This window comes from Anarrhichthys ocellatus, unplaced genomic scaffold, assembly GCF_004355925.1.
Source record: "Anarrhichthys ocellatus isolate YVR2014 unplaced genomic scaffold, GSC_Weel_1.0 scaffold8, whole genome shotgun sequence".
NCBI lineage: Eukaryota > Metazoa > Chordata > Actinopteri > Perciformes > Anarhichadidae > Anarrhichthys > Anarrhichthys ocellatus.
In genome coordinates this window covers 7,197,182-7,220,877 of record NW_022280038.1, presented here as the reverse complement: position 1 = coordinate 7,220,877, position 23,696 = coordinate 7,197,182, and the positions used below count along the sequence as shown (strand labels likewise).

General features: G+C 41.1%; 2 protein-coding genes across 8 annotated transcripts in view; both read left to right on the top strand.

Annotated features, from left to right (window-relative positions):
- map2k5 (mitogen-activated protein kinase kinase 5) overlaps window positions 1-5,832 on the top strand; it is a 50,306-nt gene extending 44,474 nt beyond the window's left edge. Inside the window, exon 20 of the mRNA XM_031848770.1 lies at window positions 3,106-5,832. Within this exon, the coding sequence (XP_031704630.1) occupies window positions 3,106-3,216 (111 nt within the window). The 3' untranslated portion in view covers window positions 3,217-5,832. The remainder of the gene's footprint in view (window positions 1-3,105) is intronic.
- A 9,585-nt stretch (window positions 5,833-15,417) lies between these two features.
- LOC116384072 (SKI family transcriptional corepressor 1 homolog-B-like) overlaps window positions 15,418-23,696 on the top strand; it is a 10,421-nt gene continuing 2,142 nt past the window's right edge. For 2 of the 7 annotated variants that reach the window (XM_031848410.1, XM_031848409.1), the window contains exons 1-7: window positions 15,418-16,318; window positions 17,350-19,114; window positions 19,661-19,751; window positions 19,850-19,921; window positions 20,092-20,154; window positions 21,220-21,294; window positions 21,466-21,540. In XM_031848410.1, the coding sequence (XP_031704270.1) occupies window positions 17,360-19,114; window positions 19,661-19,751; window positions 19,850-19,921; window positions 20,092-20,154; window positions 21,220-21,294; window positions 21,466-21,540 (2,131 nt within the window). In that variant the 5' untranslated portion in view covers window positions 15,418-16,318; window positions 17,350-17,359. The other 5 variants (XM_031848406.1, XM_031848408.1, XM_031848412.1 and 2 more) reach the window with 5 other exon arrangements.

The window sequence follows — 23,696 nt, the reverse complement described above, 5'->3', positions numbered from 1 at the left end:
GGGGGGGTGTATGATGAGCCAAGCACCTTCATCCAGGTCAGATTCCAGCAGTTGTCTCTGGCCTATCGGGGGTTAATTTCTGGAGCAGAGGTGAAGCGCTGGATTTCAGGACTTCCTTCTTTATTTCTGTATTGCACCCTCTCTACAGAGGCAAGGAAGAATGATGGATGAGATGGGTATTCAGCACATAGGGGCACCCAGGAGCGTCCACTCCACCCGTCTCATACTGACACACACACACACACACACTGATATGAGAGTAATTAACCTCAGACTGTGTTAACCCCAGCTGCCCATTAGAAGGACAACAGGATTGATGGGGCTCCCCCCAGTCCTTCACAATCTCTACAGTTTGTGCAGGATTAGAGCACGCTGGAATGTGTTAACATGTTCCTTTAAAATATAGATCTACACCAGACCAAACATGTGGGGGTTGTATTATCACAGTCAAAAGTAACAGTAGTGAGAAAAGAAAGAGCAGAAGTGAAACAAAGTGGATTTACCACAATAACTCACAAATGTATTCACCCTTCATGTGACTTTATTTTGATACACTGTGCATATTCTTCCGTTTAGCATATTTTCCAGTGTAACCGCAAATAGACAGGAATGATCCCAGGAGGAAGAAAGTGGACCGTCACTGCCAGTGTGTCCTACTTTGTAGCTAATCTTACATTGTGTGCACTAGTTTGGGTGTTGCTGGGGGGGATTTTAACGTTGAAGAAACAGCTGACAACAACACCGTTCACTTTGAAATCACTTCCAGCACCAAAATTCAGACGGACCACGTTAACGTCCAGCTGATGAACAAAGTGGAGTCCCTTAAAAGACAGATATTCTCCTCAGGAGTTGATGGCCAAAAACATTGTACGCTGTTTTAAAACAGATATTTAATAATTCTTTCCTGCAATTACTCGTCACTTATTGGTTAACATCTACACAGATACCAATATATCTCTAGTTATTCTCATATTGACCTGGCAGGCACCGAATAACTGAGCCAAAATCTTTGTCAATGTCTTAAACTAGGCAGACACTGTTCAGGTTAAACTGGATTTTAGCCCAAAATTGGTCGCTTCCAACCAACTTTAGAATCAGGCCAAATTCCTTCCTGATTGGGTTGTAGTTTGTGGTGCATTTTGAGGGAGGACACAAGTCGTAACGACTGATTATTTGCCTTAAAAGTCTGGATCAGATGGATTTCTTGCATCTCCAAAATTGTAGTCGGCTGTCTTGCAGTTTGAGACGTTCCTTGGTTCAATGGCCGCTGTGCTTATCGTATAAATATCAGTGCAGTTGTATTTTCCATGTTGTGGTTAAAACCGTTGAGTCTGTGCTGTGAGAACAGAACGAACCGATCATATTGTCTGCAACTTCTAGTCATCTGGGGCTCCTCATTTCTCCTCTTACTTCCTGTTCATCGTATGCACAAAGTCATGCTGCCTTTCTGCCTTTCCTTCAACACTGTTGAGAAGGTCGTCGTCTTGTCGAATTAACTTTATATGAGATGTCACCGGACAAAACCGACCCGGAGTTCCATACTGTCGTCAGTCTGAGCAGCAGGGGGTCAATTGATGCGTACAGTGTGAGCATGAAAGGCCCGATTCAAACAGTGTGAGTTAACACAACGTACGAGATTAATAAATAGCATGCACAGTGTCTGGCCAGCTTCAGTTGGAGCTGAACTCCCATTAACAGTGACAGACTCTTGTTGTTAAGGACAGATATCGTGGAAATCAGTGTTGACAAGTTCATTTAAACTGGCCAGCCACAGCGTTGTTTATCTAATTGGACATCTAGACACCACAAATAAAATTCATGGTCAGCCTCAGTTGACGTGTCTCATTTACAACCTCCTCGCCTCTCACCTCTGACCCCCCGTGGGACCTCTGCGACCTCGGGCTCTGGTCTGCAAAGTCCCCCAGATGAGGCCGGTGATTGGGACTGTTGTCGCAGAGATATCACATGTGACATCTCTGTCTCTGTGCTGCAGCGGTAACAAGTGAACACTGCCAGCATTTAACAAAGTTGATGAGCTACAACTCGGCAGACTCTGGCCACACGTTTGTTGGTTTTCAGGAGCTAATTTATTGTCACTGTTGACGGAGTGATTGTGATCAAGACCGTATGAAAGAATTAATGTCGGAGGCAAAAGCTTTTTATTTTTAAATAGTGGACAAAGATGGTTTGTGTTGCTGTGTTGAACGCTCATTTTACCCCCGTTATGACTCACCTACATCATTAAACTGCAAAGATATTTCTTTAGAATGCCCTGACAAGCCATCACTTAAACGTTAAGCATTTAAAACCAAATCTGTTGGACATGAATATTTAAGAGGGTTTAATGATGTACCTGTGTAGTTTATTTGTTTTTTATTATTATTTCTCTATTCGTGGTTTAGAATAATTATACAAGTAGAACTAAACCGAACACTTCACATAAAGGCATAGTAATGTTTGTGGCTCCAATCTGTTAGATGATAAAACATTATATTGCTGAATAGGTATAAACTTCTTTTGATAGCTGTTGGAATATCTTTTTTGTTGAGTGTTTTATGAGAAAGCTCATTACTTGTGTTTTTACGGCCACTTCAGTCCATTTATTTTCCATTTTGGATGACAATTATTCTGAAGGTCATACATAAAGATTAGTGGCTTCAGATATTTCTTAATGCTGAAATGTTTATTTCATTGTAAATGGAGACTGAAATGATTTTTCAATAGATGAATCCAAACACTTGAGTGAAGGTGATTATTGTTAATTAGTCTTTTAAGTAAAAGCTCTTATTTGGTTCATCAATGCATTTAAAGGGACAGTTCAGATGTGCTGAAGTAGGGTTGTAGGAGGTACTTTGGGACAGTTCGGAAACGGATTCGGAAACGGATATTACTTTTCATGCCATTACATTCAATTTGAAAATGTGTCATACAAGTCTTTAGAAATAACTTTTTATTGTCAGTATGGCAAATCCAAGTTTTGCAGATAAAACCTTTTAAATGCACAAATTTTCTTCTGAATATGTATTTCTTCTATATAAGACAAATTCAACCCAAACTTCCTCTGTCAGCTGTTTTCTGAATACCTCTGACCTCTTTGTTTTTCAGGATCATTCCTTCATCACACAGTTTAACGACGGTAATGCAGAGGTGGTGTCGATGTGGGTTTGTCGCTGTCTGGAGGAGAGACGAGCTCAGCAGACTCAGGGACACGTCTGACGTCCTCCTGCTGTCCGCCAATGATGGACCAGGACATTTAATCCTAAACCTTGAACACTTATCAAAGGCTTCAGGGTCAAGTACGTCCATATGCACTGTACAAGTGACTCGATGTACATGGACAAAAATCACTAGATGTTACAAGCTTTATGTGAGTATTGTTTTTATTTAACAGCACTCATGCGCAGGGAGAACAAGGAGCTCACGTCCTTTGAACTTTGCACTTATTCTCCGCATCCTAGAGAGGTCTGCGCTTTCTTTCTAACGTGGGTCTCCATCTGCAGCTTCGTCCTCACGTTTTTCGGGAATATATAGAAATGCCGTGAGCACATTGCGGTCTGGTGAGTGGAGATAAATGTCTTAAAAGCATATACTGCAATACGCTGGCAGAGTAAGGCTCTGTTTTGCGGAACGGTATCTCAAATAACCGTCTTGTTGACAGCCCTCTGGTGAATGTTACGGTCTTTACCTGTGAGTAACTGTCCATGTGTGTGTGCCTGTTTTTCCAGTGATGTAGTTTATTACCTCAGCAAACTTAGGTTGACACCGCATTACTTCCCCCCAATTATTACTGTTTTTTTAATTCCTGGACTAGAACATTTGTATCCACTTATTCCTTAACGTTGTGAAGTCGGGTTATTAAGTGGATAGAAAGTTCTGCCTCTCTCCTCAAGGAGTGTTTGAGTGAACAACAAGCCGCCAGTACCGATAACGTTGAAGCAGCTCTGAAGTGTTAGAGTGCAAGGAAATATTGACATGCACCTTTTCTTGGTTCTCAAGCGTACGGACCAAACAATGAATTGTTCTCACTCATCGGGAGGAGCCGGCTTCTCTCCGTTTGAACCCGTTTTTAAACTCTTCTCTTCTCTTATAGCCTGACGTTGAATGCCACTGAATGAACAGGTGGAGAGAAAATTGTGCCGAAGCAGTTCTCCGTTTTGTTATTCAGGAAATATATTTGTTTTTCTTAGAATTCAGTAAGAAAAAGAAACTTAACAGAAACCATATCTTTAATAAACCAACACTTTTTATATTCTAAGTTACTGTTTTATCCACTTACTCACCAGTAGATCCTTACTTGAGAAAGATATGTCGTGCTACAGAAAGCATGCTTTTTTTATTTGATTGCCAAATGAGATCAGCTGATAAAGGCAGCGCTTAACGCCAAAGACCACTGACGACCCAAATGGTGAATTGTATGTATTTCTCATGACTTAAGCGAACATAATGGGTTAATTTGACAAGGTTTTGGGGTGCAGCTGCTGAAATGTGTTGAGCTCAAGTGCAATTAAAGGCCATTTCTTCTTCTACAAAGGCACAGTACGCGCAGCTTACAGGGACACGATGTATATCGCTGGAAACGAATGTAACTGCAGTATATCAGCGCAGAAGGAAAGGCGTAAAGCAGCAGTTTATTATACATGTGATGAGGAGTTTATTCCGCACACTGTTCAATGCGCTTTTGTCCTCTTTAAGGACAAGGAGACACGTGGATGGTTGATTTTCACCGGCCTTTTAACTGTAAATCATCCGAAACTTAGAACACATTTGTTGTTTGGAGAACAATCAAGCATCCATCGTGTCATTCATAATTTGGTAAGTCTTCAAGATTTCTTGTAGTTTTTTATGACCAAGCTAGTTGGTCGTTTTTTGTTTTTCTTTGTCATTTTGATTATCAAGCATCTTATATCTCGACCAAGACTTAATTTGCCATGCACTGCTCATTGTTTACAGTCAGAATAGCAACTTGGGTTGTGGAGATGGATTTGAGAGATGTGTACAACTACAAGTTTACATGATCATTTTAAACCAATAAAAAGCTAAATCATCGTCCGACGATAGCCGGTGGGTTCACAGAATACATACTGGCCAATGCATTCTGCCTGTTTTGCTCTTCACATGGACTACATTCAACCAACGCCTGCTCGAATGTGGTTGGTCAATACTAATCGGACTACAAATACCAAAAGCCTTGTGCACCATAAGGACGGGTAAATCGGACTTCAAACACAGGGCCGTGTTCCCAGATATGGTGAACTCTCTGGAGAAGCAAGTCAAGATCTTGTCTCATCCACTTTTTGGCGATATTTCCGATGCACGACCAAACACCTTAATAACGGCTATAAATAGGAGCAAACCGCTACCCGGGGATAACATCAAAAGACGTAGCTTTGCAACAACCATCACAACTACCAACCAAACTGTAACTCCTAAGCCCACAGTGCACGAGACGCCAAAGCCGCCTGTAACAACTAAGGAGTCATCCTCAGAATCCTGCCTTTATTGTCAAGAGTCGCATCCATTATCCAGGTGTTCAAAGCTGAATAAAGTTTCTCAAAGGGAGAAAATTGAATTTCAGAAAGGAAAAGGAATCTGTTTTGGATGTTTGAAGGCCAGCGACATGACTAAGGAATGCATCAGTCGTCTGACCTGTGAGGAATGCAATCTAAAACACCCAACTATTCTACATATACAGGACAAAGACAGCATTCACAAACCACAGGAAATCGCAGTAAATAGTTCACTAGTATCTCTTCAGGCATGTGGTTTTACAAAGACTGTACTCTTTCGATTGTGCCAGTGCAGTTGAAATCGAAGAAAGGTGATGAGGTGCTGCAGACCAAACCTGTTGTTGCAAGAAAGGTGTGGAAAAAAACATGTCCTGGGACGACCATATTCCCCAGACATTCTCACAACAATGGACAGGATGGCTGCTGGATCTGGAGATGGTGGCAGAGCTTAAAGTGGACCGCTGCATCATAACCAAAGGACTTCAGAGGTCTGACGGTGGATAACTTCCTAGCATGTAAGAGTTGGATTGGCCAAGACCATTAAATCCACAGCCCATTTCCTCAGAAGATTGCACGTTTTTTACCGCAAACCAGACACACCAGAGGGAGACCAGGAAGCTAAGTGATATCATCTGTGAATGCTAATTAAAGGGGAACCTCACCCAAAAGTGCGAAAAGCCTGGAATCTCTTTGTTGTAGTGAGTAAGGAACACGATCTTCTCCCGCACCCAGCTGAGTGGCTAGTTACAGGAATCAGTCACTACAGAAACCATAAGACTTCCAATACCAAAATGAAGTGTGTGGTATCGGTTCAGGCTGCAGGATGACTCATCAACCCGGCGGTAGTTTAACGTGTAACGATATGAGAGATAAACGTCTTATAGCGCCCTCTACTGGAAGTGCCCAGAACATATTGCGACAAGATTTCTTAATGAATTTCATATATTTAACTTTTTTTTAACAAATCATTTTCCATATCCCAACAGTTCACTATGTTACAGCAGTTCAGATACATTTTGTGATCAGTCAGTCAGAGGCGCTGTGTGTGACGATCAGTTTTTATCACTGCCATCATTTCTGCCCCAGAAACCTGAAATTGAGGCATAAGCCTTTTTACTTCGATGTACATACAAATACTTTTACCTTAACTGTTTGGAGGACTGTGCAAGATGCCATTCGTTTTCATAAAGACATTAATGTCACTGATAATTTGGCGAAAATCTAAAGTTGAAGAACTTTACATTATACCTTTTATATACATACCGTATATTGTTAGTTATATTTATCTAACTGTCAAATTAACCCTTCTGTGAGACGTCCACCTCATATTAAGTTTGCCTTAAATGTAACTGAAGCTATAATTACTTAGCAGTCTGGTAAAACTAGTAAATACGTGTGAAACGAGAAGAGTGTGTAGTGGCCACTGGCTGCCGACGAACAATGTTAAATGTATTCTTGTAACTCAAATGAAACCAAAAAGTTTTTTTTTTTTTTGTTTTTTTCTGAACAGATGTGCTGTTCCCCAAAAGCTCAGACACATCTGTAATGGTTTGGACATGTACTCAATGCCTGTGGTTTTTAAATATGAAGTGGAAATATTTATTATTTTTTTACTTTCAGCTCGACCTGTTATTTTTCCTGTTTTTGCCTAAACCACGAAACATGAAGTCAGTGTTTGGACTCAGCAGAAATATTATTGCTGTGATGTTACTGACTTATTGTGGCATTTTCTGTAATAATCTGTGTCGGCACATATTCCAACCGCAATGCACAAATAGAATAAAAAGTATTTAAACATAATCATTTGGGTATATTTGACATTTATGCAGTTTATTGAAGTCTGTTTCTCTATGTGGATTATTTAGTTTTGAAGGTAAAGCTGATTTCACGTTGACACAAAACAATGAGGTTAAGTTTTTCCGTCACTCTGCACTACTGAAGTTTCTTTTTGTATTTCTGTTTACGTGCTCACCATAATGACCTTCAGGCTTTTTCTCTTTTCCATCCCGGATGTTTCAAATAGATTCCTCTGAAGTTGAAGTTACTTTGTGCGATCTGGGTGACTTTCATTCTAACACTCACTCCATTTATCAGATTGTTGTTTTTGTTTTTTTTTTCAAAAAAGGTCGGCCCTTGTCAAATTTTTTGAAGTCTGACTGCAAATGAGAAACTATAAAGTGATCTTTAAGTTGGTTTCAGTTATTTTTTGTGTGCTGGTGGAACACGATTGTCAAACCGCAGCCTTGAAACAAAGTAAAATCAAACGGTTATGATTCATGAGTCGTGTCAGCAGATTTTATTGCAGGACTGTTGTGTTGGCCTTTTAGTTTTGGCTCGGTGTACCTAATAAAGTGGCACCTGAGTGTAAAGTACATACAGCCAGCTTGATGGTGTTTTCATTAAAATTACAAAAAGACTTAAGACACCTATAGGCCCAACTCTTCACACGACTTACACAGAAAGATGATGGTCGCTTCATTAACAGTTTGACATTTGCATGTCTTGCCGTAGAATGACCCAAACCTGTGAGCAGCTTGCTGTCCTGAGTTCAATTACAATTTGCATTTCTTAATTATGCGTAGTCAACCTTTAATTAACATCTGCCTTTTTCTTGGTTATTAATGTGTGCTGCTTTTACTTTAAGGTTGTTGTTTTTAAACAGCTGCTACTAGTGTCGGGTAATGTAAGGTTTGGTAAAAGTTCATATATTCTGCAGAAGTTGATTACATTTCTGTCTTCCTGTTTTCATGTCCCATCAGCTCATCTCTTCACTCTGAAGCACAACCAATGGTTAATTTACAGTATGTGTTTAATTACTGCATTTTTCTCAGATAATGTATTTTATCAAAGTTGTGATCCCAAGAAAACAAACTAATATAAAGATCATAGAATCATTTTCCTGCTTAAATAAACAAATCTCATTTGTACGCATGACCTTTCTGGTCTTCCATAGAGACTCGTGGCCTTCACAGCGTTATTGTGTTACTTGTTAGTCATTCCTTGTTGTTCAATCAGAGACCTTGTACGATGTCATTTATACCAGTTTCTGTCTGAATGCAGCAACACGTGTATTGACAGGCAGCCGGATTTAATAATTATGCAGCTGTGTTCAACCCACGGGACCCTGACGCACAAGTAAGCAGCATGTAGCCAATCAGTGCCGTGTCGTATTGTATGTATTATCAACTTTTTTTTTTTTTAAAAGAGGCCTCAGAAAGCAGAAGGACAACTTGTGTTTCAAAGCTCGTCTATACTTTTGTGTTAAATTATAATGCAGGAACTAATTGCCCGCTTTATTAGATCTTTAAATGAAAGCCGGGTGAAGAATAAAATGATTCTGTGATTGAGGTTACCTTCACTGATCCTCCTGCTGTGTCAGATACTTTACCTGCCCTTTGACCCCTTTCACACTGCAATGTAAGCCCCAATTATTCTTCTGAGGGACACCAAAGGCAGTAATAACCGCTGAGAGCCAGAATGCTGCTCGTCCTTGTATTTCTGTGGTTCCCTTTTGTTTTTTCTTTTTTTTTCCCTCATGACAAGAGTCTCCGGTGGGAAAGAGAACTGCCTCTACACTGTGTGAACTTACTGCCTCCAACGTCCCAGAAAAGTGTTTCATGTTTGAGAAAGTTTATTAAAGGTTGGTGAGTGCAGGCTCGACCCTATAGTGCACAGTACAGCATCTGTCGAAACCCTGCGCTGAGACTCCAGCCAGGCAGGAAATCATTTAGCTTTTGTCACATTTATTGTTGTATCCTTTAAAAAAAAAAAAAAAACAACCTTGGACACCTGCTGCCGGATCAATAAGAGAGTTGTCCTAAAGTATCGACCTGCATGCCGCCAATGAGAGGCTCTTAAGAAACATAGCATTGTAAAGCTCCTTATGATGGTCTGTCGAAGAGAGAACATTTTTGTATCTTTCTTAAACGGAGAAGAAGTCTCACTTTCCACAGCATTGTTGTTAAACTGCTATTACCAGTACCGTTGACGACAAACCTGTTCCTTTTTGCATTTTCATAAGCAAAACCACAGCTCCTATTTGCCGTATATGTCAGTGGCACACTATGTAAAGAGGTACAATCAGTTCTTTAGCAACATAAAGGACGGAGTAATACTGATCCAAATGGCAGCAAAACACTTCTAATCAAAAGTTTCTCTCTGTAGTCTGTTCATAAACTGTGTGTGTTCTGTTTGTAAGCGCAGGATCGATTTCTACCGGCGGAATGCCATCGTCTTATTTATGAATTATTTGCGTCTGTACGTTTTCAAATTCAGATTGTGACGTCGATATTAAATAACCCAGAATATGATTGTTTCTCTTAAATGATAAAACTCATCAAACCCGACAATCAGGAATGAACAGCCTCACGTGACTGAATGAAATGATGCTAAATGATGTAAAAAGTGTTTCGTCTCTCCAGCTCCCTCTGACTTTAATTGTTTCCATAATAAAAGTTATTGAGGGAAACATCAGATTATGAAAACACAAATCTTTCTAATAAATGAAGAAAGTTGTTTGTGGTCTTCTTGTTCTTCAGTCTACAATGAACATTTATTTAAACCAGATGTTGAATTCACTGTTTACATGTTGAAAACAAATCTCGTCAGTCCGATCGGCTGCAGCGTCCAATCACATGACTGATGAACAATGAGGGGGCGTGTCGGCCGTTAAAACACTTCCTGGAAGTCTGTTCCTCACTCATGGCTCCTCAGAGCAGAAATAAGAGCTTTGGGACGGCCGTCAATATGGTTCGAGCCAGGAGCGAGGAAACGATCCTCGCTTGAACCGGAAGTTGTTGCCCGAGGAAATGAGGAAATGACAAATAAGAGACTTGGTACCTAGGGTACATCCCAAGTCTCTTAATTGTCATGTCCTCGATTCCGGTTGAACCGAAACCGGAAGTTGGAAATGACGTCTTATGGAGGACGTCTGATGAAGGACGTCTGATCTACCCCAAGACCCGTTAGAGAGGAGAACTTTGAGGAGAAACTTCAGGCCAAAGAGCTGATATCAGATCAGCCTGACCTCACAATCAGACAGCAGACAAACTGAAATTTTAACCTGATTGATGAATTAAAATTCATCTTGAACTGGACATGAATGTCTGAACCAAATGTCATGGTGAGCCATCCAACAGTTGTTGAGACATTTCACTGAAGGCCTCCAATGGGAACCTCATTGTGGTGTGAGAGGAAAAGTCAGCAGACAACAGAATTAAGGTTTTAGGATGCAAACTTGTACCAAACAGACTGTGACTTTGGAAGATGCTAGCTCAGACTCCTGAAGCCTCATATTATCTTCAGCTAAACTTTGACCCCCATCTCTTGCAGTGGAGTAGCATTAGGGATTAGAGATGTCTTTACCTGCAGGAACTGGAGGAAGAATAACATTGACCTGTCTCCACGTACACAGAACATGTGAGTACTATTTTAAGATGTATTTGGGGGAAAATAGGAGTGGATGTGTTACTTTCTAGCAAATATAATCAACATATTTTTTATAGTCAGCATCTTTTTATTTTAGGCAACACAAAGGGAATGCAATATATTTAGTTGTTTTTTTATTTTACTGTAAGTGAGGGATTCACTATATGTGTAAACCTGACAGAAAGGGAAAGGCTCAGACCACAATTCACACATTAGTGTCTGCAGGTGCAGGTTTGGCTGGGTCTCAGGGTTCTGTAAAAAAAATAAAAATCCTTGCAAACGCATTGAGTAAGATTCTGGCGTCTGGTATTACTTCACAAAGCTAACATGATAACTTGACCGTTAACCTGCCGATCAGATTGATTGCGCTAACATGCACATTGATGGTGATCAGTCCGTGTTGTGACAGCTCTGCCCCGCCACAAATGATTTCTGTTGCATGTAAATTGTGGCATCAGATGATCTATGGCTGTGCTTCACGTGACCTATAGTGATAATATGTCTGGAATGAAAACGTGGCCGCTCCATGATCTCATCTGGCGGGCCTCTCTCCGGGATATTGACCGCGCTTTGTTTGGAGATGCGTCTTCATTTCTGGCACTCCGGCACCTTCATATTCCCAAATTCCCACCGAGCCGCGTCTCTGCTTTGTATCGGCCGATGACCTTTTTTTTTTTTTCTCCTCAGCAGTCCGACTTGATTAGCACATCAGGCGGGACAATGAGTGGCCGGCTTGTACACAGCCATTACCCAGATCCCTTTATCAATGTCCTGTAATTAAAATGTCACCGTTTAATTTTCAAGCCATCGCTTTCCTCTCGGCGGAATCCTTCCTCCAATAAAAAGTGTAATCGAAATGCTCTTTTCACTGGAAACAAAAAGGGATACAGAGAAAGCGTTTAGCAGCGAGGGGATCAATAGGCCCTGTAGTCCAAGAGGAGGATTGATTGGTCTCTAAAATGGGATTTATAGGGGTCATGGTTTTATAGGGTGCTGATACAACTGTTAATTATAAAACATTTGGCCTCAATTGCTGCTGTTATTAAACCTGTCCTGATTGAGGCGGTCTTGATTTATCTTTTTACATCATTTGACAAAATGCAAGTGTTTGGGAAATAAACGTTTTAACAAGATGAAACACGTGCTGCGGAAAAGTAGGGTCACGCTTCAGCTGCAATCACACGCAGGCGTTTGCATCATAAATCACTGATCGGTGGCATTAAAACACACAGTCCTGTTGGCTGTTTTACACTTAAAGGTGTTATTTTTATTAGACCCTGTTTTTAACACGGATACAGTTTTGTTGGTGTTTCCTGCAGTGGACTTTTATATTTTGACAAAAGCCTATAAACACGTTGTTTCCCATTGTTTATAGGCTACATGTTTGCATGGGACAATAACACAGGAAGTGATGTGACAGTCGTTTAAATAAGAGGTTTGAACTTGATCTCAAGCTGCAGAGAAGACGATCAATCAATAAGTAAATCCACATATGGGAACGCAGTTATAGTATAAACTGCATCACTGGCATGTTTGTAGAGAGTAATAATTATGATTCTGCAAATTATTGAGAGGAATGTGAAGCAAGAAAATTATATTTATATATCACCTCTCAGACTTAGCAAAGTCTTTTGCATACAGAGGGCGAAGATGCACTATAGAACAGCACATAAAACACTGAAAAAAAGGAAATTAAATTAGTTTATTAACAGTGAGCAAACATTTATAATATATCCCAAAATAAAGATACCCAACGTTTCATTAGGGAGATAAGAACGTCTCTCTTGTGATGTTTTGTTCACTGAGTTGAAGTGTTTTGTCATATTGTTTTATTTATGCAGCTGTCCACACAGTCTCCACTCTGTCTGTCAAAAATGATTAAAGCTACACTCTTTCAATAAGAAATCAAACGCTTATTAAACGTTATTTCCAATACAATAAAATAAAAAAAACAGTGGCATTCAGTGTCGTGTTAAATAATCCATCAGGTCTGGGTTCACCTGGTGAGTTGGGACTCTTAATGACTTCAACCTGAAGCGCATTAATGTTTCAGGTTAAAGGTTTGTTTAAACAATTGAGCGCATATCAATGAGGCCCGGGTAATTTGTATCCAACAGTAATAATAAAGAGCTCGCCTAAAATTACTGCTGAAATGTCTAATTAAAAACTCCTTGCTGCTGATCCAGCCACGACAGCTCACGTTTCCCCCGGAATAAGCAGCGACAATGGCTGCATTCAAGTCGGCGGTCTAAATAATTAAAAAGAGAGGAATAATTACAGTATAACATTGTAATTATTGGCGGGGGCTGCAGGGGAAGCCTCTTGGTGGTGAAAGAGGAGAGGATGCGCTTAGGATCAGGTTCAGCATCAATATTGCAGGGAGGTAAAACTGGCGAGCTCAGGCTGCACAGGCTGATGATGCTTCATGCGAACTCCATGGCTTGATACACACACACACAGACACACACACACACACACCCACACACTCTGTCTGTTGTGTCACTCCATTCATCATAAACAGTCCAAAAACGTCCTTATTTGCTATTTCTCTGGTGTCTCTTTCTGTCTTCTTTGACACTCCCAAACATGTGTGTTTATGCATTTACAGTTAACCCTAACCCTAACATTAGCAGCTTAACCCTATATTTCAATACAGATTATGTAAAACCTCTCTGTCAGTTTGAAGGCAGGGCCGGTCTGAGACATTCTGGGGTCCACGGTGAAATTTGACTCACTGGCCCCCCTTATTCCCCCAGCCCACATAAAATACACGTAATGTTTTCTTTATTTCTTTTTTTTTGATTTCTGCTGGCATGTTGTTCTATATTTTGTTATTATTATCAAATCCCACGAAACACCCAAACCAGTGACTTCCCTAAACGTCTACGGAACTCATCCGTTCCTAAGACGTAGCCTTTTTAAATGGGTCACAAATATATATTTTGATTTTCAAAAAAGGATAAATAATTTCCTGAAACAGCTGTGCAAACCTCATTTAAATAGGAGGAAATCGTTAATTTGTTGGGGACTATTCTCAGCAGTGGATAAATACACCAATTGTGTCAGCAGGACAGTTTATGATTCATTATCGTTTTTTTGTATTTTCATGAGCTTTATTGACAAAATGTAGAAAGTTGTACAAGCCAGAGTGAATATTGTTTTATCAGAGCACATCTTGAACACAGGTGCGTAAGTGAATGAAGTTATACAAAAGCAGCTCTTTTAAGGTTTATTGAAAAAGCAACGGTTCTGTCATAAACCTTCAGCAGGAGTGAGGACATACTGATGTGATTTTGACTCCTTTTGATTGTTTGAGGCAGCTCAAGTATGACGATTTCATCTTTCATCTTGTCTATGAGGGAAACATTATACTTTCAGTCAATAAGATGAAACATTGCTTTAAACTAAGTGCTGATAATGTATCCTAATTCATTAGAAATAACAAATAAAATGTCAGAAATAAAAATCATATTTTTTTACTTTCACATAAACAGCTCATAAAGGTCAATAAACAAATGACACAGCCCCAAACCAACACTGGTTGATATTGATATAGATAATTAACTGATAATATCAGATAACAAAATGGGGTCTTTTTTTTTTAAATAGCATCAACACATAATATAAACAAACCCCTAAATATGTTATTTTATATGAACTGTAATGTGTATTTAGAGGGACATTAAAAGTTGACCCGAGCACAGAAAGATTTAACAAATTTATATGATGACATCATATGTCCTGTAACCTGTCAGCGCCCGCTTGTATCTTCTGTATTTAGGTGCTGCTCCAATACCAAAATATCTGACACCAAAATATATGCAATAATATTCCGGCTGACTTATCAGTCCATAGTTGTAGACAGGATGAAGGAGAATATTTCCTGGGTTTATTCCATGGAGAGAATCTGATAGGGAACCCGCATGTATTACCATTTTCAACTTTAGTGCATCAACCAAGTCATGAGGGGAAAGCGTCAGGTAGAAGAAACTCAGCAGGAAAGGGTGGAGTCATGATGTTCAAAAGGCGTGGCTCTTTTTCCATTCATCCCTCCACTTATTACACCCCGTCTGTCTGTCTGTCTGTCTGTCTGTCTGTCTGTCTGTCTGTCTGTCTGTCTGTCTGTCTGTCTGTCTGTCCACTTGCTGCAGGTATCGAGACCTCTCTCTGTGAGGGACAGACGAGGCATCATCTTGGTTAAGCGATCAGCCAATCGATCCGGTAATTAATAATAAATGAAGGTATTCACAGACAGCCTATCGGCTTGATGTCATCATTTACATTACTGACATTTTCATATATATATATATATATATATATATATACAGATGGCTTGATTATTTAAATGTATTTCTAGATAAATGTGTGTGTGTGTGTGTGTGTGAGAGAGAGAGAGAGAGAGAGAGAGAGAGAGAGAGAGAGAGAGAGAGAGAGATAATCTGGCCTGAGGCATCATCACCATCATCATCACCATCATCATCAGCTCATCCCAGATTCACTCACAAACATAAAACATCTTAAAATGCCTCATGATTTGACGCACGAAATTTTTTAAATATTGTTATATTTTCTTGTCCTTCATTTCTCATTCCTCTCTCACTCGGGCCTCAGATTGATTTCCGTGGCCGGTCGTGGAAGCCTAACAGATGGTCGTGTAACTTGATAAATGAACCCGGGCCTTTTGTCATTCTTGTTGCCCTCTAAAATGCCACTCGCGCTGCCTCTTGGTTGTCGGCTCGCTCCCGCTGCGGTGGAAATAATACAGCAGGTGAAATGATGACAGCCGAACTTAAAACACACTCTGCATCATCAGTGCAGACCAGCATGGGGTCCTGGAGGGTCACACACATCACTGTTTCACTCTATTTGATGTCTTTTCGAAGATATTTCCAAGACTATATGTTGTTCTTTTCTTACTTATAGGCCTATAGGCTAACAAATATATTCATGCATGGGTCTTGGGCCAAAAATGCTTCTTAATTTTGGGGTCAGCATGGGGCGTGATCCTGTTCTGTTTCTGATCATGTTTGTGCGTTAGAGCTGCAAATTTGTGAATTATCAAAACTGGCGTGCAGCAGCTCAGCACGTCTTAGAGAGAGGGGGAGGGAGGCGGAGAGAGGGAGAGAGAGAGAGAGAGGTGCCATGTGCTTCCTGTCTACACGCCATTCACCTCCCCAGGATCCAACGGGATGGAGGTCCAGCCTGCTGCACGAAATTAACTGAAATATAGACTCCAGCTCAGAGTTTCCTGTCAGACCTTCTTGTCTGTAGCATAGTACCTCTCTGGACTCCTCGAGCCTGCATTACCATCAATTTATTCTTATCAATTATTTTTTATTTTCATCCCAAACCTTTGTGGAGTGTCGTCTTTTTAGGAGAGAAAGGTATGTTGTTTTTTATTCATCATAATTTAGACAGAAGTCATGATAATTGTGCAGTCGCTCTTTGAAATTTCTAAATTGTATAATAACTCGTCAAATACTGGTTAATCGATTACTGGTTAATAGTTTTATTCATGTCAGTTGTTTTGAAATAATAATAATAGTGAAAGCAGAAGCGGGTTGTTTACGTGTGTTTTAGCGGCCTCCGTGCTGACGAGATGCAAAAAGTAAGTATGCAGGTGAACTTGAGACGGGCCTGCTTCAACCTAGTTCCGTGCAACTGGCTGAGGCTAATCGGCACAGAAGCTTTAATTATATATAGGGCTTGTCTTTTATAAACAACGCGAAGACGCGCTCGTGGATCTGTGTAATTACCAGGAAAGCAGCTTAGTTGCTCTTTTCCTCTCTGCTAAGCGTATTGGCGCAGCTCAGTCTGCATTTTCCTTCTGTCCTTATCCGCGTTTAAGGTTCTTATGAGACCCTTAAGCAGTTGCCCCTTAAGTGACTGAGCCGATTTTGAAGATAAGAGGAGCAGCAGATCCGCCTCCGCGCAGGAACCCGGTTAACTTGAGAGAGGAGGCCCAATCCACGGAGGAATGAACCGATACGAGAAATGATTAACAGGACGTCTCATTGGTTTCACTTTTCAATATAACCTCATGCAAAAGCCGGATGTTGGTTCTTAATTATTTTTTAAATCTTTGTTATTATTTGCATTGTTATTAAAATTATTATTATTTATATTAGTACTAGTTAACGTTAGCAGGTATATAACTGCTACAGCTCCTGAAATTTATTTAAAAAAATTGTTATCATGCAAACTTTCCTCATATCATTTATATTTGATGATATTTAGTTTCACATTTTGGAATTTGGGGAACACGATATTTTTCGTTTTTTTCTTTAACATATTTAGTTTATTGTTTGTCTTTTAGGAACATTGTTTTTGTCACTAGCTAAATGATTTAAAATGATGCACTAAATAATGTCAAACATTCCCCCCGGCTCACTCCAGTTGTCTCTTTGATTGACAGGCTTCCAGGGATGGAGTCGATGCCCGGCCAGCTTCGAGACGCTGGACGAGACGCCAGCTCTTCCCCCAGTTCAAAGCAGGATGCAGCGAGCTTCTCCGGGCCCAGCCCCCTCAAACCGAACCAAGTGAGTGAGACCGCCCTGTACGGGGTGCCAATCGTATGTCTGGTCATAGACGGCAAGGAGAGACTCTGCCTGGCGCAGATTTCTAACACGCTGCTGAAAAACTACAGCTACAACGAGATACACAACCGCCGGGTCGCTTTGGGCATCACCTGTGTGCAGTGCACCCCCGTCCAGCTGGAGCTCCTGCGGCGCGCCGGGGCCATGCCCATCTCCTCCAGGCGCTGCGGCATGATCACCAAACGGGAGGCCGAGAGGCTCTGCAAGTCCTTCCTCGGAGCGCACAGCCCCCCGAAGCTACCAGAAAATTTCGCATTTGACGTGATTCACGATTGCGCCTGGGGCTCCAGGGGCAGCTTCATACCCGCCAGATACAACAGCTCCAGAGCGAAGTGCATCAAGTGCAGCTTTTGCAACATGTATTTCTCCCCGAATAAATTCATTTTCCACTCTCACCGCACCTCAGAGTCCAAGTATCTGCAGCCGGACGCGGCCAACTTCAATTCGTGGAGACGCCACCTGAAACTGACGGACAAAAAACAATCCGATGACATTCACCACGCCTGGGAGGATGTAAAGGCCATGTTTAACGGGGGGAGTAGAAAGAGGACTCTGCCCATGGGCGGGTCGGGAATGTCCTCGTCGATGAAATCGCAGGCCTCGTCCAGCCTGTCCCAAACCAGTTCCTCTGAAATCCCTCACAAAACTTTACGGTGCGACGAGGATCGGAGAAATAATAACCTGAGTTTGGCGAGCGGCGCACGGACCTACCCAGTCATCCCTGTGCCCAGCAAGAGCTTTAGCATGCTTCAGAAAATCCCCCCACCCCTGTTCCCCCATCACCCCTATGGCTTCCCCAGCTATGGGCTGTGTCAGAAAAAGAGCGACGGTGTGCCTGATGCGAGCAAAACCAATGTCTCCGGTGTGTTCTGGCCTGGCGGAAAGGACGCCCTCTACCCTGCCTTCCCTATGTTTTGGCCTACAGCTGGCGGCCTACCCTTGCCCCCCTACTCGGGGTCTCCACCCAAACCACTTCCGGAGTTGCCAGGCGTCCGGCAGGGAGACCTTGACTTATCGGACCAAAGCGACCGCGGCGCAAACACACCCAAAGACACCAACCACCCTCACCATCAGCAGGACGGAGGAGAGCGCAGCTCCAGCTCCCAGTCCTCCTCCACCAGAAACGACGAGGACAAGTCGGGGGACGAGACGCCCCAGAGGAAAATCGGCTACATCTCGGCCTTCAGACCCGTGGTGAAAGACGCGGAGACCATCGCCAAACTCTACGGCAACCGGGACAGCTACGGCGTGCGCCCTGGCTACCTGTCCCCGGATTTTATCAGCGAGAGCTCCAGTTATAGATCGATATCACCGGACAGAGACAGCGTGGTGGACGACGACGAGGACCCGGACGTAGATGTGGAGTCCAATCGGGGACAAGACGAGGAGGAACTGATCCAGATCTCGCCGGGAGGGGGCCATCATGACTCCCCTGTACCGGACCGGGTCTCCTCTGGTGCTGAGGAGAGCCAGGAGCCGCCTGATGCCTCCAGCCCCGCAGCAGCAGCATCACCGGAGGACTCCGTGCACACTGGGTCATCAGATGAGGACAGACGGATGCGTAATGACTCTCCTCTTCATGAAGTAAGATTAGATTAAATGAAACTTTAATGGTGCCCGTGGGGGGAAGTTGAATTGTCGCAGTTGTGGAGAATATGAAACGAGGCCGATAAAAATGTAATCAGGATCAATTGGTCTGGAATTAAACAATTTATATATTTGATAGGCATAATATATATTAAGGGTAAAGGTTAATACAAATTTGTGCTAAAGTGCCATTTGGCAAGGCAGCAAGACTTATGGTAACCTCTAAATTCAGTCAAAGAGAAAAAAGATCAATAAGGAGCAACATTCAAAAATGGACATACATTAGGGTAATCAAAGTATAAAACCCTAATTTATCCTGGTTTATTTATTCTCATTAAAGCAAATTATGTGTATCTGTTCAATTACAAGACATTATTTTACCTCCAAATAAGTGTTTTTGAATTCAAAACCTTCAACAGCTTCACAAATTGCAGGGCTGCTGGTTTGTTTGAAGAAGAAAAACCTCGATTCTGTGAAGAACTGCAGTAAATGACATATAATTGGCCTGCGTCATTAAACACGATTGTCTGCTTCATTTTACAGGTGTACTCTCATGAAAAGGACGGCCACGTGCTCCTGAACGAGCCTTCGTCGTTTGGGTCGAAGCACTCGAGCAGCCCCCGCAGATCCAACGGTAATTATTTAGTCAATTTGGGGTTTTGTTATTAATGCAAATTGGGGCGTTTTTGTGCCCCTTTCCAGTTCAAATGTTTGTGGCTTGTTTATGTTTAGGTGTTCATCACGTGTCTGAAATACAGAACCAACGCAACGCAACATCCTACCAGGAGCAAAAGGACAGACAAGGTTGTTTTTGATGATTTTACATTTCATTATTCTTGATTTAAAAATCCACCCGTTCTGATATATTGTAGTTGCTTCGCTGTATTTCACCAGAGGCCCTTCGTGATATATTTGTAATATATGACTTGTTTGTAGCATAATTAATTAACGTGTTTTGTTGTTTTTGTGTGCAGCCGATGGAGCTTTACGCATCGACATCAGCGTGCATGAAAGAGACCTAGAGACCATGGCTAAAGGTAAGAGGCTGTTTTCGGGATCAAAAGGAAATAAAAGAGAGAGCAGGTGATATTAATTATCATCAGCAATTATTCCTGTTTTGATTTGTAATGTGCCAGCAAACAAATATATATTTATAAAGCATTTAGACTGCTGACATCGTCACTACATTTCATTAAGCTATTTATTTTTTTTATTTTTAAATGTAAGAGAAAAAAATATGTATTCCTATTGTTTTTTTTATTTAATTAAAATAAAGACAATTAATTGATTTTAGTTTGAATTTCAGAATTTATAAACCGAAATTAAACTCGACCCTTCGTCCAGAGTTGTTTAATTATCAAATGTGAAAAAAAAACAATATATGTATTATATTAATATTAAACATTGAATTCCACCTCATTTTAAATGCAGCTAAAGGCCCACGGCCTGCTAAAAATGACGTGCCGAAATCACAAAATGTGAATTTACATTTTGTAGGCCTAAAGTGTTTCCATAGTTGTTAACCACTTAATCACGAGATGTGGGAGTTTTGACTTATTATTGTAAGAGGAAATCGTTTAGAGGCTATTAATATTTTAACGAACAGAGCCATAACCCCGAGGCACGGCAGCTAATTATTTTACAACGCTTGGAAAAACCCCGGGACTCCATTATCATCGTCTCAACCTCCAGGCAATGCATAGCAATTACTGTGGCAGCAAGCGAGAGCAAAGCGGCAAAATGGGTGTTATCAAGGATGTAAACGCACCTGAAGTCGCTTTACTGGGCTGACATAAATCTTTATGTGCAGAAATTCAAAATATATCATAGTAAGTGGAATCAAATTGGTGCGAGGTAGATGAGGACAGAGAATAAAATGTTACATTTTTGTGATTTCTGCAGATATTTGTTGTTATCGGTGGTGATGGTGCATGATTTCTGATTGCAGCACTTCCCTGCTTGTTATTCAGAAGTCCTGTAGGTGTCAGATGGGCTTTGTCCCAGTGTTTGAGGGTGAATAATGACATTTCCTTGCAGCAGATGAAAAGAAGTTGGTGATGAAATTGACCATTTTTTATTTTTTTTGGCTTTTGGCTTTGCAGAGGAATTGCAGAAGCAGCTTGTGGAACAAGTGGAGTTGAGGAAAAAGTTGGAGAGAGAATTTCAGCATTTAAAAGGTAGGACAAAAGTGAGTCAAAGTCACAGAGGGATGTGTTTTGTGCTCGCAGCCTAGATGTTAGGAGAAGAGCCGGTTACATTTTATCCTTCGAATCCAGGAATGTGTCTTTGAATTTATCCCCTACAATGTCAGCGAGTTTCCATCTGATGTGGCCTTCGGTACTCTTCAGATAATTTTCAGGATCAAATGAAGCGTGAGCTGTCCTACAGAGAGGAAATGGTCCAGCAGCTGCAGATTGTTCGAGGTTGGTCTCCCTCTCTCTCTCTCTCTATACTTTGTGCCTCCTTAGATTATGACTGTAACGCAGATGTAGATCAATGCTCTTTAACTTTATGGGGGGAAAAATTCAAGCCACAAAAAAAACAATATTTAAATAACACATCAGGCCAATCAATCTGAACCAACTAGCCTCTGAACTAAAAAAGAAATGAAAAGTGACACTTGCATATTGACATATTGGCGATTTGTGTCCAGCCCTTTTCCCGTAAACGCCATATTTTTTACTCTCCCACAGTTGAGTAAATGATCAGATGTCAGAAGGTGAAACTGAAACCACATTGTTTTGTTTGCAAAGGTTATTTTTCTTCTAAATCATGCTCTGGAAAATTGAATGGACAGACCATTATGTAGTGCTGTATCGGTTACATGCAGTAGACAGCAACTAATGCCACCGTTAAAGGATTGGTTTAATGTTACAGTAGTTTAAATACAGGGTTCAAGTACACAGAGGGGTCACTCTAAATACCATAGGGGCAAGCAGCATACATTACACTCCTCTGCTTCAGATGCAACGCAGCAGCTCACAGCTTCTTTTACAAAATATCTTTTTTTATTCCTTTTTTGACCATTTTTTTATTTTTGGATAGACACTTTGTGCAGCGAGTTGGACCAAGAGAGAAAGGCTCGTTATGCAATACAGCAGAAGCTAAAAGGTAATTTTATCTGGTCCAAAAGAGGAACATGAGTACATGTCATTTTGTGCCTTCAAACATAAATATGCAAGTGCTACTTTTTTTAATTAAACATCTGCTGTGTGATCGATATATTTGCAGTAAGACACCATTAAAGGAAAGGCTCACATTTGTTCATGGTCGTCTTAAAACAACACTCAGGTGTGCGTTGACAGTACTGTTACTCTCTTTAGTTGTTCTTTCTGTCCATTAAAGGGAATCCCGTCTTAAAGAAACTTCAATATCAGTGGTGGGGAAATCCACAATCTGTGTTCTGTGCAAAACAATATTCAGAAAAAACCCATCATTTGAGGCTTCAGCAACCTGAATTAGTCAAATCAAGTGTGTAACTTCTAATGTTTGTTATTTTATACAAAATGTTCTATTTGTTTTTGGTCACTAACAGGAAACACGGTCTATACGTGTGTTTATGTGGAAACGCTGAAAATGAATAAGAAAAACTAGAAAGATTACGAAAACGTATATTTTTACTCTTTGCTGAGGTGGAAAGCTGAAGTTCTGATAAAAGTCAAGATGTGACGAAGTTTAATGGAAAGCCATGACGTGTATGAAGCATGTGACGTTAAGAGTCCACCAAACACACTAAAGATGGCGGCAGGCAGTAAGATGTGTGCGCAGCCTTGAGGAGACTGTAACCTTCCTCTCTACAAAAATGTCCTCCACCATGGACCACAGAACGCATGTGCACAGGGTGGGATATGTATATATTACTATGTATACTATATATATATTACTGATGAGTATGAGTATTGAGTAATATTATACATTTTTAATCTGACACCCAGGCCAGGCATCAAGATGAAGTAACTCAGGGGGCTGTTTAAACATGCAAAGGAGCAATGCTATTTATTAAGTAAAATTAATTGATTCAAACATGCAATCACAAAGGTTAAATACAAACAAACATGAGTCTGCTGTTTTCAGAATCAAAGAATATATTTATTAATGTGAGCAAGAATGTAGCAGAGCGCTAAATATTTTTAGAATTTATGAACAATTCTTTGTCAAAATCAGAAGACAGAGGCACGTAAACAGATGTTTGCAGCTTGCAGCTCCCTCTCTGTCTTTCTGTCTCCCTCTGTCTCTCTTGCTCCCTCTGTCTCCCTCTGTCCCTCTGTCTCCCTCTGTCTCCCTCTGTCTCTMTGTCTGCCTCCGTCTTTMTGTCTCCCTCTGTCTCTCTKKCTSCCTCYRTCTYCCTCTGTCTCCCTCTGTCTCTATGTCTGCCTCCGTCTTTATGTCTCCCTMTGTCTCTCTGTCTGCCTCTGTCTCTCTGTCTGCCTCCGTCTTTCTGTCTCCATGTCTCTGCCTCTCTCTGTCTCTCTGTATCTATACCTCCCTATCTCTGTGTCTCTCTGTCTGTGTCTCCATCTCCAACTGTCTCTCTTGCTCTCTCTGTCTCCTTGACTCTCTGTCTCCCTCTCTACCTCCC